The sequence below is a fragment of the Cyprinus carpio genome, chromosome A1 (genome assembly GCF_018340385.1).
Source record: "Cyprinus carpio isolate SPL01 chromosome A1, ASM1834038v1, whole genome shotgun sequence".
NCBI classification, from domain to species: domain Eukaryota; kingdom Metazoa; phylum Chordata; class Actinopteri; order Cypriniformes; family Cyprinidae; genus Cyprinus; species Cyprinus carpio.
The window spans coordinates 2,871,365-2,890,088 of NC_056572.1; the positions used below are offsets into that span (position 1 = coordinate 2,871,365).

Here is an 18,724-nt window from a genome sequence, read left to right on the forward strand (position 1 = left end):
AGAAAATGGTCTTTTCTTGCAGTTGTAAATGTCAGTCAGTAAACTCTTGTTTTATTGTAAGAAAAGATCCATAGAAAAAAGGATAATGTCCTTGCAAAAAAAAAAAAAAATTACTCATACATTTCCGTTAAATCAATACAAAAAATTCCTTCATATTGACACTGTACATTGGACCTTTTACGTGCTTGTCTTAGAGTGTGTGTTTATTTGTCTCACACACAGAAAGTAATGTGTTACAGTCTTTCCAGCCAGTGATCCAAGTTTTTCTTCCTGTATCTTTATCAGCAACCTGCAAGCAGCACAAATGTCTTCTTAAAAAGATCTTGACCTCTGTATGACACTATCTATTTCTCCATCACAATCCCCCTTTTTTTCTTTCCTGTTCCTGTTCCTGTCCTGCTGTGTTTTTTTCATGAAGAATTGTCTGTGATATTACTGGCACTGCTCTCATCAGCTGTGTTTGGACAGCAGCTGTTTAGATCACTTACATAAACTGTATGTGTTGGTAACATCATAATGACTTCCATTAATACGTCATTAACATTATTCATTTGTGCCTTATTAGAACATTCTTACCCAAGACAGCTATATAGACTAGAATGATACATACATATTGATCTGGAATTTATAAGAAATGTACAAAAAATTATTTCAACCTGTCCTTAAAAAATACTTACAATGGAAAAAGATACTTACAATGGAAGTGAATCGTGCCAATGCTTAAATGTTAAAATGCTGACCTTTTGAAAAGTGTAACCACATAAACATGTTTGTTTGTTTGAGCATCGTCATGTTTAAAACACCTGCTCATGTCAGTGTAACCAATAGGTTTTATTAAGTTATTTTTTTACAGTTAAAACTTGGAAAGTTTTTAATGCACCAGCTGTGTGCGCTACAACAAATGTTCTTATTAAGAGGAAGACACTTTTTAAATGTCTGTGGTTTGTTTGAGTTGTAAGCTGCTTGCTGGTTTGTGTCAAACAGAAAAAGGGGGATGATGGGAAAAGATCAGGTTGCTGGAAGATCCCTTGGAGCACCAAGAAAGCCTGAGTGGTTTTTGTCAATGAAATATAAAACTATAAATAATACTGGTCCTGGAGATGGAGAGAGTTGGAAATAGGATGCAATAAAGTGGAATTTAGTATGTCAACGATGCAACTGTTAAAGCAATTTGGTTTTCCGGTAGTGTTGCGTATTTTGAAGGTGTGCTTATTTTATTTCCTAAATGCTGTAAGTTCTGCGATTGAAAATTAGCATTTACTATAAAGTTTTGATATTCATTTGATAGCGATAGCGAGAAAATAGCAGTCACCAGCACGGCTATAACAATAAAGACAAAAGAAATGATATTGCGGGAATCAGATTTTTTTTTTTTTTTCCGGTTGGTTTTTATTTAATTGATTGACAGTCAGTATGAATCTGACTTAATTAATTTTTTTTTGTTTTTGTGGCAGATGGCAAAACTTCAGAGTGTGCGTATAGTAAACAAACTTATTGTTCATTGGTGTGGACGTTAATTATCATTATGGGCGAAATGCCAAAAAAAAAAAAAATCACAATAACATTTTTCATATCAGTCGAAATTGATAATTATCACGATAAATGTCAAATTTTTATTTCTTTCAAGTTTATAGGCAGAGTTTTGAAAGTTGTAAAAAGCAGACCATTAATTAAGTTTTAAATGACTCTTTATGGTCAGAACATGACAAACACTTCATGTTTTTGAATTTGAATGAATTTCTTAGTTTCTGCATGTTCTAATGAGTGATATTGTTTCAAATCATGAATCAGGTTTGTGTTCCTGACTTTGATGACGAGTATCTTCAGCACAGTTTGCAGTGCAGGCTTCAATATTAATAAAATTACATTTTCTCATCTTTTAGAAATGCTGACTGTAGCTTGAGTCGACAGTATAGTAGCAGCTTGAGTTTGGATGCAGATGTACATTTATGCTCATTTTCAAAAACAGTAACATCTGTAAACATTGTAACAGCCTCATTTTTATATGGTGAAATCTGATTATTAGGACTGTTTGAGATTTATTTAAATTTTCCATTGATCTTCCACAGTTAAAACCAAGCACCTCAATATCATGGTAAAAATGTAACTATATGGTTTCTATAGTATTTATATGAAAAACAGTAGTCTAAATACATTGCATGCACAAACGCTACAGCTTAATCACCAAAACACTGTAATTATATTCCATTACCCCATTAATATGTCTACATTAATAATATATTTCAATATGAATATCCCACATTTATGACAGTTAGTGTTACTACAGTAAATCCATGATAATTAAAGTGATTTGTAGACTGAAAAGCGTCTGACTGTGTCATTGCTCACAGTGTTTCTCCTGTTTGTCAGCACTGTTTCATTGGGCGCTAAACTAGTTTAAATCACCGAGTTACAATAATCAAACTCTTGCAAGACATATTTTTTAGAATGTTTTCTCATCTGCAATACATCTATGGGACATTTCCTATCAGATGTCAAATAGACGTTTAGAAGATGTCTTTAAGATGTTTATGATTTAAAAATGAATGTAAAACTGACATCTTACAGTCGTCTAACAGATGTTTGTACACAGCAGATGCTTTCGTGATCTCTAACAGACCTCTTGCAGACGTGTGTGTGGAAGTAATTTCCTCTCCAAAGACACAAAACTGATAAACACAAGTATTTTTCTGCTCCATATGGCACCTCACGGTTTGCTGGACAAACACTCGTCGTATTTTTGTGCTCCTAGAGGCAGCTGTGTCCACATTCATGTTTTTTTTCTCTCCTGATGTGATCTCAGGTTGCTATTTAGCTGTGTAGTTGTCACTCTCCATGTGGTTCCCTTTGCCCTTCTCCTCCAAGTAAACACAGCATCAGTGCTCCAGTCTTAAAAGGTCTGGTCAAAGGCTGCACGCTGTGGGAAACCTAAGACTGTTTATCGTAGCTGCCTTTTAAGAGCAGAGGCTGGGAGCCGTGGGCCTTTTTTCTGTAAACACATGACGTGGGGTTGTAACATGGTGAAACGAAACTGTGATAAATCCCTCTTCTATGGATGTACTGTACTGTAAATATGACGTGGCACACTGACAACAGCACAGTTACACTGTATTAGCTTACACAGGCTTTGGTTTATGTTTAAATATGCTGCAACTCATAAATGGCGCCTACATGTACTGTAGTTGATTTGTTAGGAGAAATGTGTGGTAAAGTAAGCATCATCTGATGTATTGATATTCCTCTTCACTGCTTCCATACTGAGCTCAGGATGACCATATTAGGAGGAAAATGAAACAATGTGGTTTATTCCTTTGTTAATTTGTGAATCACTTAAACATGATGAAGGTGTCAGTTTATATGAAGTGGTCTGAAAATAAATACTGAAAAAACAGCATTAAAGAGAGGTTACAATTAGTTCATTTGTTATCATTTAAAATGATTTTATGCAAGTCAACAATATTGTTTAAAGGGATAGTTCACCCAAAAATGTAAATACTCACTTTCAAGTAATTCCAAACCTGTATGAGTTTCTATCTTCTGTTGTGCACAAAAGAAGATATTTATAAAATGCCATTAAAGGTAGCCATTGACTTCCATAGTATTTTTTTTTTTTTACAGTGTGGAAGTCAATGGCTACCATCAACTGTTCGGTTACCAACATTCTTCAAAGTATCTTTTTTAGTTCAGTTTTACATTTAAGATCAGGTAGAAAAAAAAAAGCACAAAAATGAGAAACATGCCAAACCTCCAGCCTGTGACAAGACAACAAACTCTCATGGCAATTTGTAACTATTTAAAAAATGACACATTTCTTTAAATGAATCATATCGTGTGCATCGAATAAACTGGAGGACACAGTATAGTGTGATACAATAATGAAACAGGTTCATTTCTATTTTCTTTGAAATTAGGTTAAAAATTAGGAATTCGATTTTCTTTTGAAATTTTTGTTTTACAGGAAACTAGTTGGGGTGCTGATGACATGAAATAAAATATTAAATATCAAGACAGTTAATAGTAAGTATTAGTGGTATATTTTTGTTCCTCTGTAAAGACATTTCTATTTCATTAAAACTAGTTTTGTTGTAATAAAATAATGTCCTTAAGTTGATTCAGTGATATTAAAAATCACTGAAAATGTTTGACTTTTTTTTATCTGGTTCCATATTGATATAAAAATCTAAAGAGAAAGAAAATATATTCCATTCTTTGTTATCAACAACATGAAGTGCATTAAACATTATATTACATCACGGTTTCTCAAACTGGGGTTCATGGAGGAACTGCAGCGGGTTTATGGGTTTAATGAAAAGCTAATAATTAATAAAATCACAAAAATGTAAAATTAAAATAAATCTTTTAAAATCAAACAATCAAAATAAAACACTAAATAAAAAGCATGAAATAGTATACCTGCATGTCATGTGATCATTGGAGTATGTAATCAATAAAAAGTAACTGTAGTTTGATTTGAGTATTTGTGAGTATTTTAAAATCTTATCTAATATTATTACAAGAACTTAATGTTTGGAACCTGATTATGTTAACCAGATTATTTGTTTACTATTTTAGGTTTATTGTCATTGGTTTGTGAAGGTTTAATATATTACTAACTACGTATGTTGATTTTGTAATTGCAAAATCAAGTCTTTTTTCAGTCCAATTTAATTTCTGGACTCTGCTTTAAAGGACCCAGACTTGAGTCCAACTCGACTCATTTTAGACTCAAACTCAGTGTGTTAAGGACTTGGTCTTAATTCAGACTTGACAACAATGGATTTGGAATCAACATTAGAATGAATTTATACAACATTGAGACTTCATAAAATAGTTACATTTGCTTGTGAGATGATTTTGATCCAAAACCAGAATTCTTTTACATTTCTATAATGGCTGATTCATGAATGCGTTCGAGTGTTTGTAGGACAGTTAAGATTGTTTTTTCTGCTACAAGGTTTTATTATTAAGGCCTGAAAGATGGAGAAAGAGCCACTCCGGTCCCCTTCCTCAACTCTCTCTATTATTAAAGCTTTTAAATGTGTTTGTGATGTTTGGGCGTGAGGATGCTCTAGAGGAACGTCTCTGCTGTGCTCACTGCCAAGTGCCCTTAAGTTATCTACGCTTAAGAACTCTGGGCATGCAACTACGCTGTAAAAATGTAAATAAAACAAAGATTGCACTGTTAAACTAATTTTGTTTGGCTTTTATTTGCTCATGAAATCTAAAAAAAATATGCTGACAACTCATATAAGCTTATCTGTTATTATAAAAATGATATGGTACATGCTTAATACTGAACTAACAACAACAGTTTGACAGAAGTGACCAGAAATGTACGTTGAATGATTTTTGACTGTTATGATTGGAATGTTCTAGAAAGCACTAGAATATTACAGAAACTTACAGAATGTTGTTATTAGTAGTAGCACTTTTAATGCAAAATTATTACAAAAACGTCTCTGTGCTAAACCAGTGTTTCATTATTAATGATAGAAGTTCTGAAATTTACCTGACAGAAATATTTAGTTCAATAATTAGCACCAAAACTTAAGTCAAAGTCCAACTTCAGTCTTTCTACTTTTAAATTTCAGATTTAAATCAATGAGTTACTTACCCTTCCATGTGATTATTTGTGAAATTACTTTGTTTTTCTGCATTGTGTTTTGTTTTGTTTTCTTCAGTATTGCACAGTCACATATTCAACACTTTGACTTTGCATTGTAATAAATAGTTTGGTGAACTATCAAGTAATTTTAGACCTCTACAATATGTGGGTTGGGAAAAAAAATGCACTGCTAAAAGCATTATTATTTGAGTTTTTTGGTGTGTGTGAGCTTAGACAGAGCTACTTTTACCACGACTACTGGTGCTAAAAATAATAGCAGTAATCTCACATTGGTGTTATAATAAACTGAGCTGTCAGGGGCCAGTCTGCCTACAGCACGTTAATTAAAGTCCTCATCGTGCTGTTTTTCTGCTCTGAATAAATGAGCTCCTGCCCATAAACAGGATCAAAATCCTTTGAGGTAGACGGAAATATTTTAATGAGTGTGATGCTTTACATACTGTACATTTGCGCTTTCAAAGACACGGTCAGTCCGTGCATTGTTTTTCATTCCAGTGCTACCAGCATATAAGAAGAGAGACAATTAGAGAGGAAATATTTCCTCGGAGAAAGAATATTTCAGTCACATTATTGGACTCAGTTAAACATTTCTCCTGGTGGATGGTGTGTTGCTATGGCATTGAGCTCTAGTCACACACACACACACACACACACACACACACACACACACACACACACACACACACACACACACACACACACACACACACACACACAAACTCCCAGAGCTGCTCGAAACCATCATTGCGTTCATAAATGCGTGACAGGATTACACAATGATTCCGGCTCTCTCCCAGAGACTGATCTTGTGGAAGAGTCTGTAAATAAAAGGTTTGGCGCACTGTCAGTAAAGTTCATCTACTGTTCACAAACCTCTGATTGCTTCTTTAAATAGTACACTGTAAAAAAAAGTCTGTAGTTTTTACAAAATAATTTTGGCAGCTGTGGTTGCCAGAATACTTTTGTAAAAAATACACTGTAAAAAAAAGTCTGTAGTTTTTACAAAATAATTTTGGCAGCTGTGGTTGCCAGAATACTTTTGTAAAAAAATACAGAAAAACTGTAAACACAATTACGGCCAAAAACTGTAAATTTTACAGTATAAAACTGTTATTTACAAACAAGAAAATTTTAATGTAAACCAGTAAATTCAACAACGCACACTGCTATTAAAATCTGTTTTGTACCTTTAACATACTGACAACCACCATAATAATGCAGGTGGTAAAAGAGAAAGCCACATGAAGAATCGAAGTTCATCACAAGTAGCTTCGCCACAAGCAGAAGTTTATATTAATATATAGAAGGTGCACAAAGTCATTCATGCAAACACAAAACACCATCATGGTGACACACGATACTTAAACAATTCAATCAACTTTCATTAATCAGCAGAAGATGTAACATAGAGCCCAAATGTACAACTGATAACAAAAAAACTATTAAAAAACATGATTATTTAAACAAAATACTTTCAAATGTGGAGCGTCACACAGGGAATTCTGGGAATATCAGTTTACAGTTTTTGACTGTAAATTATACATTGATTTGTTCTTTTTTTATTTCTAAAAACTGTAAAATTAACAGCATTTTACTGTAAAATTACATGAAATGTCTGGTTAGATCTTTTACAGTTTTTCCCTGTATATAGTACAGGAAAACTTACTGTTAACCTATTAACACTTTTTTTTTTGTAGCGTTTTTACAAAATTGTACAGTTAAAATGACACTTATTTTTTACAGTGTAGTTGGTGCTAAATGGCACACAGTTATACAGTAATTGATCAAATTCATTATTTTAAAGCATTTGAAATGCGTTCTGTTATCTCCGCAATCATATCACCCCCAATAGAAAATAATTTTATGCCACAGTGGGTATTTGTTTGATTTCATGCTTTCACACAATTTCTAGTCCAAGGTCAAAACGCTGTGATATTCCTGCCTGCGAATCCACTTGGGGTTCATTCTCAAGAACGTGGAGATGAAATGAATGAATAAGCACGCTGTGTTGGTTTGGAGTATCATTCAGAGTGCTTCACGTTCAGTTTAGTTTTCTGTGTCGTTATGGGCTCCTGATGGCATCTTCTATGGCTGCGAGGAGCCGAGGACCCTCAGAAGAGTCATTTATGGGTAGGAAGGAAAAACAAGTTCAGGGGACTGTGGGAACACCTATGAATAAATTCACGAAAATTAAAATTAAAATGCATCATGGTTTCCACAAAAATATTGTGCAGCGCGACTGTTTTCAACATTGATAATAATCAGAAATGTTTCTTGAGCAGCAAATCATCATATTAGAATGATTTCTGAAGATCATGTGACACTGAAGACTGGAGTAATGATGCTGAAAATACAGCTGCACATCACAGAAATAAATTACAGTTTAACAAATATTCACATAGAAAACAGCTGTTTGAAATTGTAAAAATATTTCACAATATTACTTTTTTTTTTGTATTTTCAATCAAATAATTGCAGCCTTGCTGAGCATATAATACTCACATAATTGTGAACCATGGTTTTATATAACCACGTTATATACCATGTGTACATATAGTGGTATGGTTGTAGGATTACTCAATTATGTCCCCATTATTTTCCTATGTTATATGTTTGTGAATGGACAGATAATATCAAGACTACTGCTATCTCAGCTGCAGTGCTGTTTGTTTCACCAGCTGCAGGGAGGTTAGTTCCCCGTGCCATCTCTGAGGAATACACCACACTGCCTTACACAAGATTTTGGACTTGATGCATCGCTACGGAAGCCACCTAACCAATCAGCAGCCTCCCTGAGGACACCAGTCCTAACAAACTTCAAAATCAATTCCATCGCTCTGTTACATTAGGCACAGATCTGGCAGTGACTCCAGTTTGGCATAAATCTCACGGCACCCACGGAATCTGAATTATTCATGCTTGGCACCACTGGGAAAATAATAAACTTGTACCAAACATGACGTACACTAATGAACTGATGGCACGATTCAGTGAGTCACGCTTGTGACAGACATGGAGATCGGAGACTTTATTTATTTAATGTAATTCGGTGGTAAAATATTTGTATTCATGTCTCAGAGCTGTTTATAGACAGTCTGTCATTTAAGCTGCAGCTATGTTAACATATGGCGAAAAGAAAGGTGAAAAATCCATTTGTTTGACAATAAAATTGCTATGTGACACATAAGCAAACTACTGCTATTCAGAGGGAAAGAGAAGCAACATCAAAACAGGTATGGTGCAAAACTGGGTCAGATCTGTGTAAACAGAGACTTGGATTGCCAGGCTAACAAAAAATCGCTGTTTTGTTCCAAACTTTAATGGTTTTAAAAGCAATGAATTCTTAATGGAGTGCTATTTTAGCATGAGAGTATTTGTCAGGTTTATGCATGATCATAGAGAGAGAATAGAGGAGCGAGATGATTATAGCATGGTCTGTATGGTTTTTAAGGCATGTGGGCACAGATAGAGTCAGATCTCGACATCAAGCAACCAAGAAGTGCCAGTGAAGACAAATAAGGATGAGGCTAGCAAACCAAGAAGAAAACAAATATCTCATCTCTCTGTGCTTCAAGAGAAGCTTTAGCTTGGCAGCTCTGAAGCAAACTCTTTTTTAATGCTGATGAGTTGCCAGTGTCTACGCGACGATCACATAGATATGATCAAGGCCAGTATCACACACACATGCAGTATGGATATAGAAAACACATAAACGACCACACAACAACTGAAAGCATATGCATGTACTCTTAAACTAAAGAAATGCTGGCATGGCATAATATGTTGACACATGTGCGGCTATTAGAAGCTATTACTGTAAATCAGAAGAAAGATCACTGCGCTCCGCAGTAGCTGCACACATGATTCTTCTTGTTTGTTAATCAGTGAGCTCTTATGGAGCTGTTTGAGTCCCATGAACTGATGACGGATTCAGGGTCTGCAACATTCAATATATCCTGCCTTAGCAAGACTTCTGGGACACGCTTTTCCTCCTTAACTTGAAGATATCCTGCTAAATTTGGTTTGAATTGTAAAATAGTATAATATTAAACATGCATAATATCACTATACAGTCATTTTTGTTGATTTCTACATATGAGAGCAATGATTTAGTTTACTGTGGAGTAAGAAGTCAGTCATTTGAGAAAAATTTTATTGTTCCCGCATATGTCCAAGGACTATGTGGCCCACAGAACTTCACAGATTTCCACAGAAATTGTAACTCCCATCTTTCAGATTCCTACAGATCCCATTGCCTGCGTGTTTATTAAATAAAGTACTTTGATTATGTGTTGAACTAAAAATAGAAGGGAAAATGGATGTCATTATGTTAAATATGTTTCATGTATGTGCATATCTAACATCTTAGAATCAGAGGCTTTTTGTTTGTTTGTTTGTTTTAATTTTTGACAGTCTGAGAATAGCTTGTTACACTGTTGAAATCTCTTTTGGAAAAAATGCATCTGAGATTAGTTTCTTTTGTCTCAAGAAAAAAAAAAGATAAATCTAGCATTGTCTCCCCATTTAATTACACTTTATTATTATTTTTTTGTTTGTTTACTATGACTGAGATGAGATATTAAAAAGATCTCATTTTTATATATTTATTTTTACACAAAAAACAAAACGTTAAAATACTTATTTTGACATTTTAACATGCCTATAATGCAAGGTAGCCATGATGTTAGGTTGATCTCCCAGTCCCAGATTTCAAAAACATTTCACTGATCATTGTGTCAAGTCCAGTGATGAACAAAATAACTGAATACTGAGAGATTTCGGGTTTTCATTGATCTGTGTACATGTTATTGATCTGTTTTGCGCAGAATCTCCTCACCTCTTACAGTGTCTGCAGGTCCCTAATGCAATCTTCAAGAGCACTGCTAGTCGAAAACAAGTCATTGTCACCAGGCAAGCATGAATAACACAAACAAATCTGTTTATTATTATTATTATGTATTTATTTATTTAGTTTTAAATTAGTGATGTATAATGGTTAATTGTTTTTAGTGAGATAAATCAGAAGGCAAATGATCAAAATAGTTGTTAGTTGCAGCCTTTGTATATGTGTATATATGTGTGTGTGTGTGTGTGTGTGTGTGTGTGTGTGTGTAATGTTAATATTTAAATATATTTATATATATGTGTATCTATACATAATAAAAAAAAATTATATTTATAATCATATATATTTTTATATTATATATATTTTAATATTTTTGATTTTAGTTTTATATATATATATATATATATATATATATATATATACAAAAAATGTTCTTTAATATATACATGCATGTATGTGTATTTATATATACATAATCAATATACACAGTACACATGCATGTATTTTGTAACAAAATATTTTATTTCGGATGCGATTAATCGTTTTATAGCACTATTTTAAATAGCTATATGGGTTTAGTTGTCAAAGTCGATTTCTTTTTTTTCTTTTTTCTTTTTTTATCCAAATAATTAGACTCGTTGGACTGGACTCACAGTGAACTCGATGCTCCTCATTAGCCTGACAAGCCCTGGCTGTCTGTTTGGGAAGGAGACCCATGAAATAATGCAAAGCAGAGAGGCCCTTATATAACATCTGTTTGCGCCTGTAATGAGTGGCATTGCAATTAATGTTCGCGAGGAACTGGGTGTCCCAAAGCGCAGCATGCGTCCAAATGATTCGCTCCTGAGATGATGATACGGGACAGATTCGAGTGCCAGATGTTGAGAGCGTTTCCATTTGCGCATCGGATCATTCGGAATCCGGATGAAAGGAAACGTGATGTTGCATAAGAATCCAGCGGTTAGGGTCAGACTGTATGTGACATTTAGATTTTCGCTAAGACGTCACCGACAGCATATCTAATAAGCTCGAGCAGTGCAGAACGACAGTCCTCTGAAATCACCAGCCAGTTCATTGGATGATGCGCATGCATGGTGCACAGCATCTCCAGGAGAACATCGCACATCTCCAGACGAGCATAATGCATCTTTAAGGAGCTCTGTCTGCCGGTGCATCCATTGGCTAGCTGGAGGTTCCACTGTGTCCTGTGATTGGCCGTGCTTAATGATCCTTAGCTTGTCATTTGCCCCTGTAATTTACTATGAATGTTGTATGCAGGCGGAAAAGCTGCTGATAAGTTTGAAATAGCTTAGTCCTGGGTGAGACGTGAAATACATTTCCCGGACTGATATTTTTCCATCACTTATTAGGAATGCTTCTCTCCTGGATTCGGATGGGTAGGAATGGTCTCAGTCGGATATTCACCATGTGAATAGATATTTCTGTCGCGTGTTTGGAGAGGACTATTACGCAAAGAATGTTTTGCGCTAAACTGAAGGATCTGAAGATTGCGGGTGAATGCCCGTTTTCTATGGTCGTGGGAAAGGAGGAACCCGCGGATTTTGAGGAAAGCGGTGCGGTGAACGTTGTTCCAGTATCCAGAGAGGTGCAGGGCAATCTCACCAGCATTCTGCCCAGACGCAAAATAAGCCGGAGCAAAGTTAATCTGCATTCACTGGGCGAGAGCATCCGAAAGCTGGTGTGCCCGGAGGTAAATTAATATGTATGATGTGTCTAATGCACCTGATGATGTGTTTGCAGCAATTTCTCAAACATTGCATTGGGAAAAAAATCTGTTTTATGTCAGTGTGCGCATGCAATGCGCGCAAATGGAATTTTGTAACTGCGAGAAATGCGCGAGACAGACAACCGACTGTTATTAATTACAATACCAAAAACACACGTTATGCAACCTCTAATGCATTTTCTGTTTCTTATAGTTCGACAAATTACGAAATGCATTGATCAGAGTTATGAAACAGCAGAGTTGGTAAGATGTTCTTTTTCATTACAATACGTTGTCTTACACCTGCTAGAGTTTATAATACAGTGTTTTTATCACATTTAAAATTGTTACAGTTTTACAATTTGCATGCGCCTTTACTAAAGTAGAGGTCGTTTGAATTTTGTGCACATTCTTATGACAGTATATAACCATTGTATTGCATCAGTATTTTTCCACGTTGTTTTCTATATTACATTACATCCAATATTTCAAATTATATAGCATATAATGTTGTCTGTGTGAATTATTATGTTACATTAACACATGTATTGTATAGGCCCGCCTGTATATTTGTTTCCTATAGCTCGAATTCACACTGAAAAGTGTTCTAATTTCATTCCACACGTTAATTTACTGACTGTACTTTAATATATTACATGCAGTTCTGATGTATCTCAGACACTGGACAATGCTGAACAATTTTCAGATGTCATGAGAGACTACTCCCTGAAAACAGGTAAGAAAAGCTATTAAAAATGCACACATATATATATATATATATATATATATATATATATATATATATATATATATATATATATATATATATAATCTTAATATTCATGTGAATTGTGCTGATTAAATCCCAGAAATCCCCATGGACACGCTAAAGATTTCTCTGGGTCTGGAGGTGTTTCGGGACTGTTATGAGGAGGACGGTCATATTCTTCGTGTGGTGGGGGGAGCTCTCCACGATTTTCTCAACAGCTTCAATGTTCTCCTAAAGCAGAGCACGCCGCCCACCCCAGAGGTTCAGCGCTACATCCAGCAAGCCTCCATCCTCTGCCTGGACAAGGATCCAGGACTCCTGACCGTCTATTTCTTCAATCCCCTCCCCACCACCGAGCTCTTCTTCTCGGGGATCATCCAGGCGGCGGCGTGTTGGCTCTACTGCACTCGGGTGGAGGTCAGAATGGACGTTGGGGGTAAAGACAGCGGTGCTCTTCAGGCCAATCATCAGCCCCATCTGCTGTACTCAGTGATCGTGAGAGACGGCAAGAGCCTCACGCCGAGCCCCATGAGGACACACTCGTCCGGAGACATTCCCCTCTCGCTGCTCTACTCCACTTTTCCCTTCCACATTCTCTTGGATCAGGACATGGGCCTGATGCAGATCGGAGACGGTTTGAGGAGGAGGCTCGGCCGATGCAGAGACGGGCAAAGGAGGCCCGTTTTCCTCGAGCACTTTGTCATTGTTTCACCTGAGATTCGAGCCAGCTTCCAGGATATTTTAACCATGCTAAACACCCAGTTTGTGCTGCGGGTCAAACAGCATGGAGCGAGCTCTGCCGACAGCCCTGGAAAGGTATTTTTTGGTTAAACAGTAGCTCCCTCTGCCTTCGTGGGTGCCCTGTGTATTGAAATGCTGATGTACCTGTTATGCGTGAAACTGCTTACCTGGGAAAATTTAAAACGTCAAGCTTATTGCACGGAGTGAGGAAAAAGCATCCATGTTTTGAATGCGTTCGAATGCTGGTGTGCATGAACTTCTGAAGGTCTGTGTGTCATTTCATCACACCCACATCAAAGAGAAACAGGAATCAAAGATTGACTTGGGTTTCATGTTGATTAGACAATTAAAAAGCGCAACACGATTCAACTAATCAGTGCGAGTAATTAGTAGGATTTTTCCTTATAGGTTCGTGCCGATCTGAGATTTTACGAGGTGTTAAAAGGGTATTTTTAATGGCAAATCTCAGTTTCTTGGGTTGCAGATGATCAGTATAATAAGGGCATGGCAGCAAATGTCACGCCCCTCAAAGCCTCTCTTAATGAGATCTAGCCTCATGCTCACACGGAAGGAATGACACAGCAACCTCTAGATTCATTTACAGTACACACAGTATACACTGATGATACAGAGCCATTTATAGGAGTTTGTGTGCATCCATATGGTTCATGTAATGTTTAGTCTTATGTGCTTTCCTTTTTCTACATGTCCTTATATGACCAAATCAGTTTGTTTGATATACTGTAGTCACACTCAGTTCATTTCAGTTTCACCCCTGGTGGAAATATAGTGTAAATATTTCCAGTGTACACTAAAAGATTTAGCTGGAATAAGGTGAAAGGTAATCAGTCAGCAAAAAAACTTTGAACTTAAACAGGTGGTAGAGTTGGGATGACTTGACAAATTATGGTACTTACTTCAAAGCTAATGCATATCAAATACCTTTGAGCAAGATATGAAAGAAATTATATTATATTCAAACTGATCTCATGAGAAAAGTTTTTGGTGAATTGGTGGCGAATTTGTATTAAAATTCATAAAATTACTTTTGTTCAGAAACGTACAAGCAGAATTAGTTATCAGAATTAGAATTGGAATATGAATATTGCTGCTTTAGATTTAAAACTATAATTTAGGAAAAAAAGGTAATATTTCTGTTTGTTTGAAGATTGGTTTCAGTTTCTCTATTATCATTGTTTTAATAATAAATATATTGTAAAACGCTGTGCATCAGGGGACTAAAATTGAAGCAGAAATGTTAATATTGCATACGGTTTGAAAAAAAGAATTTAAAAAGAAAATCTGAGAAGAAAGATGGGAAATGCACAATATTTTTAGATAAATGAAGGTCCACCAGTAACCAAACCTTCAGCCAGGCATCAGCAGATTGTATGAAAAATTAATGAAAAAGACTGTATGAAATTTGGCAAAATGTTAAATAGTTACAAACTGCTATGTGAGTGTTGATTATACATATATATATATATATAGCTCTGGAAAAAAATTAAGAGACCACTCTAAAATTCTCAGTTTCTCTGGTTTAGTGGTTTTCATTTGTTGTAACTAAAAATCATTGATTTCTTAACTCTGCTGATGTTAAAACACTGGTATTGTGTTGCCTAAAAATTAATGTAAACATGTCTGAAAAGATAGCATCTTTTTTGTTATTTTGAGCAGTTGTTATTTTATGCTCTAAATGTTTATTTAAAAGTGGAAAGAAATGTCATCAATAGTTTCCAAAAAAAAAATTGTTTTACTCAAAAACTCCAACATTGGTCACATTTATAACAAACTAGTCCAAAGCTCTGAATTAATTCCCATTCTCCCAACCCTCTCATTGTAGCACATGGACCTGAAGGGGCAGATGATCTTCATGTCAGAAGTGAGTGCTCTGCTCTTCCTCGGCTCTCCGTGTGTAGATAAGCTGGAGGAGCTGACAGGCCGCGGCCTCTACCTCTCTGACATCCCCATCCACAATGCGCTGCGAGATGTTGTTCTGGTCGGGGAGCAGACCAAGGCTCAGGATGGACTAAAAAAGCGTCTGGGTAAAGCCAAAGCCGCTCTGGAACAGGCCCACCAGGCCCTGGAAGAAGAAAAGCGCCGAACGGTAGAGCTGCTCTTTACCATATTCCCAGGGAATGTGGCTCAGCGTTTGTGGCAGGGGCTTCCAGTGCAGGCCAAAAAGTTTGATCACGTCACAGTGCTGTTCTCAGATATCGTGGGCTTCACTGCGATCTGCTCGCGATGCACGCCCATGCAGGTGGTGAACATGCTCAGCGAGCTCTACACTCGGTTTGATCACCACTGCGGTGAGCTGGACGTGTATAAGGTGGGTGATATTGCTGTGTTGAACTCCTTGTAGTTTTTGGTATAGTGCACTAAAAATGCTGTCTTCCTTTTTAGGTCTTGCAACTTCAAACTAGCAAAAAAGGGTGAATAAATTGGGCATTTTTTCACGGATTGAAAAACATGCTCCTTTAACTTTATTTTAGGGCCCTTGGGATTTGCATGAAATCTTTAAACCAAACAATAATTAATTTCATCATTTTTGACATGCAGGCTCATAAACTGCTGGGAGTTTCGCTAATGTAATCTGAATTTCTCATACACATGCAGCAGAGATGAATTTCTTGTAAAAGACATGGGGAGGTAAAGTTTAGCTTAGTGTCTGGCTTTGCTTACATTCTTACAGACAGCTATATCCTAAAATAGATTCCCCTCTTGTCTTCTCCCAACATGTCTCTATGTGTGTCTCAAACATCTCCATACTATGTCTCTCGAGCTGTCAAGATGTACCATTTTGTTAAAGTAAAGTTAGATTGTTATAGTAGGCTATAGCTGGATGCTCATGTTGTAACAAACTGATGATGCTTTTTTGTGCTCAGAAATACATCAGTAGTTAGTTAACCACAGTGTGTGAATGGGAATGCACTGGTGAGCTTTTAATAATCATGCAAAAAAATATATCATATTAAATATCCTTAATTGTTGTGGAAACACATGGACGTCATATGAGAGGCAAATCAGAATATTACGGCACAATCCTTGAATCTACCCAGAGGTGTGTAATGAAATATTTAGCACCCCGCTCTCGTAACCTTTCATATGTCCTCATTTGTGCATTCAAGTAGAAACCATTGGCGATGCGTACTGTGTAGCTGGAGGCTTGCACAAAGAGAGTCCGAGCCATGCTGTCCAGATCGCTCTCATGGCTCTGGAGATGATGGACTTGTCTGATGAGGTCACGACTCCCATGGGAGAGGTTATCAAGGTTAGCGTTTCTGCGGGTTTTTCTACGTTCTGTTACAGCATGAATATGAACGAGTCAAATGCTCAACTTAATTATGAACATAGTTAGTTAATCTTCTCATATTTCTCATGCAAACCTTTGCTAGAGACAAAATAATGCAACTGTTTCAACAAGATTGGTGGTTAGTGAAATAAGAAAAAAGCCTCCATTTAAAACCAAAGCATGACTCATTTACACAGAATGCTTGTTTATTTTTGTGCAAACACCCCCCCACTACAAGGGAGAATGGTTTTTGAAATGTCCTGTTTTAGACTCAAAAATAGTTATTTTTCTTAACTATGCAATTGTTCGAATTCTAACTATAATATGAATACTGCTGCTTTAGATGCAAAACTATGACATATTTATGTTAGTTTGAAGAGTGAGTTTGATCTTCTGTATTATCATTGTTTTAATACATTTACATTTAGACATCTAGCAGACGCTTTTATACAAATGAGGACAACAGAAGCATTCAGAATCAACAAAAGAGCAATGATATGCAAGTGTTATAGTAAGTCTCAGTTAGCTTAACGCAGAACACCTAACAAGGTTTTTTTAATCATATAATAAAAAGAAAACAGATAGAATAGAAAAAGAATAGAGTAAGCTAGTGTTAGAGGCATTTTTTTTTGCTTTTGTTAATTGTATAATAAATAAAAAGAAAACAAATAAATAGAATACAGAAAGATTAGAGAAGCTTGTGTTGTTGTTTTTTTTAAGAAAACAAGCTGTAAATAAATAGAGTGCAAGTCTAAAAGGGGCAGGATGTTTTTTTTCCCCGTTTTCTTTTTTTAATAAAGAATAGAATTAGAATAGAGAGCGCTAGAGTTAGAGAGTCAAATAAAAATGGAAGATATATTTAATAACAAATATATTGGAAAGCAGAGGCGTCAAGGTGCTAAAACTGGCGCAGAATTGTTAATATCACCTATGGTTTGAAATAAAAAATGTAAAACTCTTTTTTTTTTTTAAGGGGAGTCTCTGCTTTGTTTTATTCTCAGATGCGTATCGGGATCCACTCTGGCTCGGTTTTGGCTGGTGTGGTAGGTGTTAAAATGCCCCGATACTGCCTTTTTGGCAATAACGTCACACTGGCCAACAAGTTTGAGTCTTGTAGCCTGCCGAGAAAAATTAACGTCAGTCCCACCACGTACAGGTATAAACACAGACACGGCTCTCCTGTTTGTTTATTCTGTATACAGTACTGTTTTTTGCATTATGTGAATCAGCATGTTTCTAATTCTCTTCTTTAAGTGAGAGTAAATACATTTTTACACTTTAACAGCGCAACACCATTTATTTGATGTAATCAAAGAACAGGAACATTCCTCCAAATGCATCTGGGTTTTTGATGCTGGAGAAAGATCTGCCTTATTAAATCATTTCTGGCCAAGCCAAGTATTTTTGTCATATTCCACTCTCTTAGACAGCTTTACTGTGTACCTGCATGTGGCTATTAGGACGATAAGTTACTTATCTCTCTTTTCAGATTGTTAAAAGATCGTCCAGAGTTCATTCTCATCCCCCGGACGAGAGAGGATCTTCCGCCCAACTTTCCGGCCAACATCCCTGGAGTTTGTTACTTCCTCCAGGCTCACGATCAAAAGACGAGTGCTGCTTCCAGAAGCTGTGCTTCATATGAGACGCAGCCCAGTGGATGAGAGCGTAAAACCTGGAAACAGTGGGTAAACACTGCCGGTCCCTCTGTGCATCGTTTAACATGA

At 36.2% G+C, this 18,724-nt stretch overlaps 1 protein-coding gene across 1 annotated transcript in view; it reads left to right on the top strand.

Annotated features, from left to right (window-relative positions):
- The first annotated feature begins 11,373 nt into the window (after positions 1-11,373).
- The window catches only part of LOC109069221 (guanylate cyclase soluble subunit alpha-1-like), a 7,716-nt gene continuing 365 nt past the window's right edge, over positions 11,374-18,724 (top strand). The window contains exons 1-8 of the mRNA XM_042766652.1: positions 11,374-12,183; positions 12,413-12,462; positions 12,861-12,934; positions 13,068-13,783; positions 15,552-16,041; positions 16,840-16,979; positions 18,002-18,156; positions 18,490-18,724. The exon at positions 18,490-18,724 is cut by the window's right edge and continues 365 nt beyond it. Coding sequence (XP_042622586.1) covers positions 11,950-12,183; positions 12,413-12,462; positions 12,861-12,934; positions 13,068-13,783; positions 15,552-16,041; positions 16,840-16,979; positions 18,002-18,156; positions 18,490-18,661 — 2,031 coding nt within the window. The 5' untranslated portion in view covers positions 11,374-11,949 and the 3' untranslated portion in view covers positions 18,662-18,724. The remainder of the gene's footprint in view (positions 12,184-12,412; positions 12,463-12,860; positions 12,935-13,067; positions 13,784-15,551; positions 16,042-16,839; positions 16,980-18,001; positions 18,157-18,489) is intronic.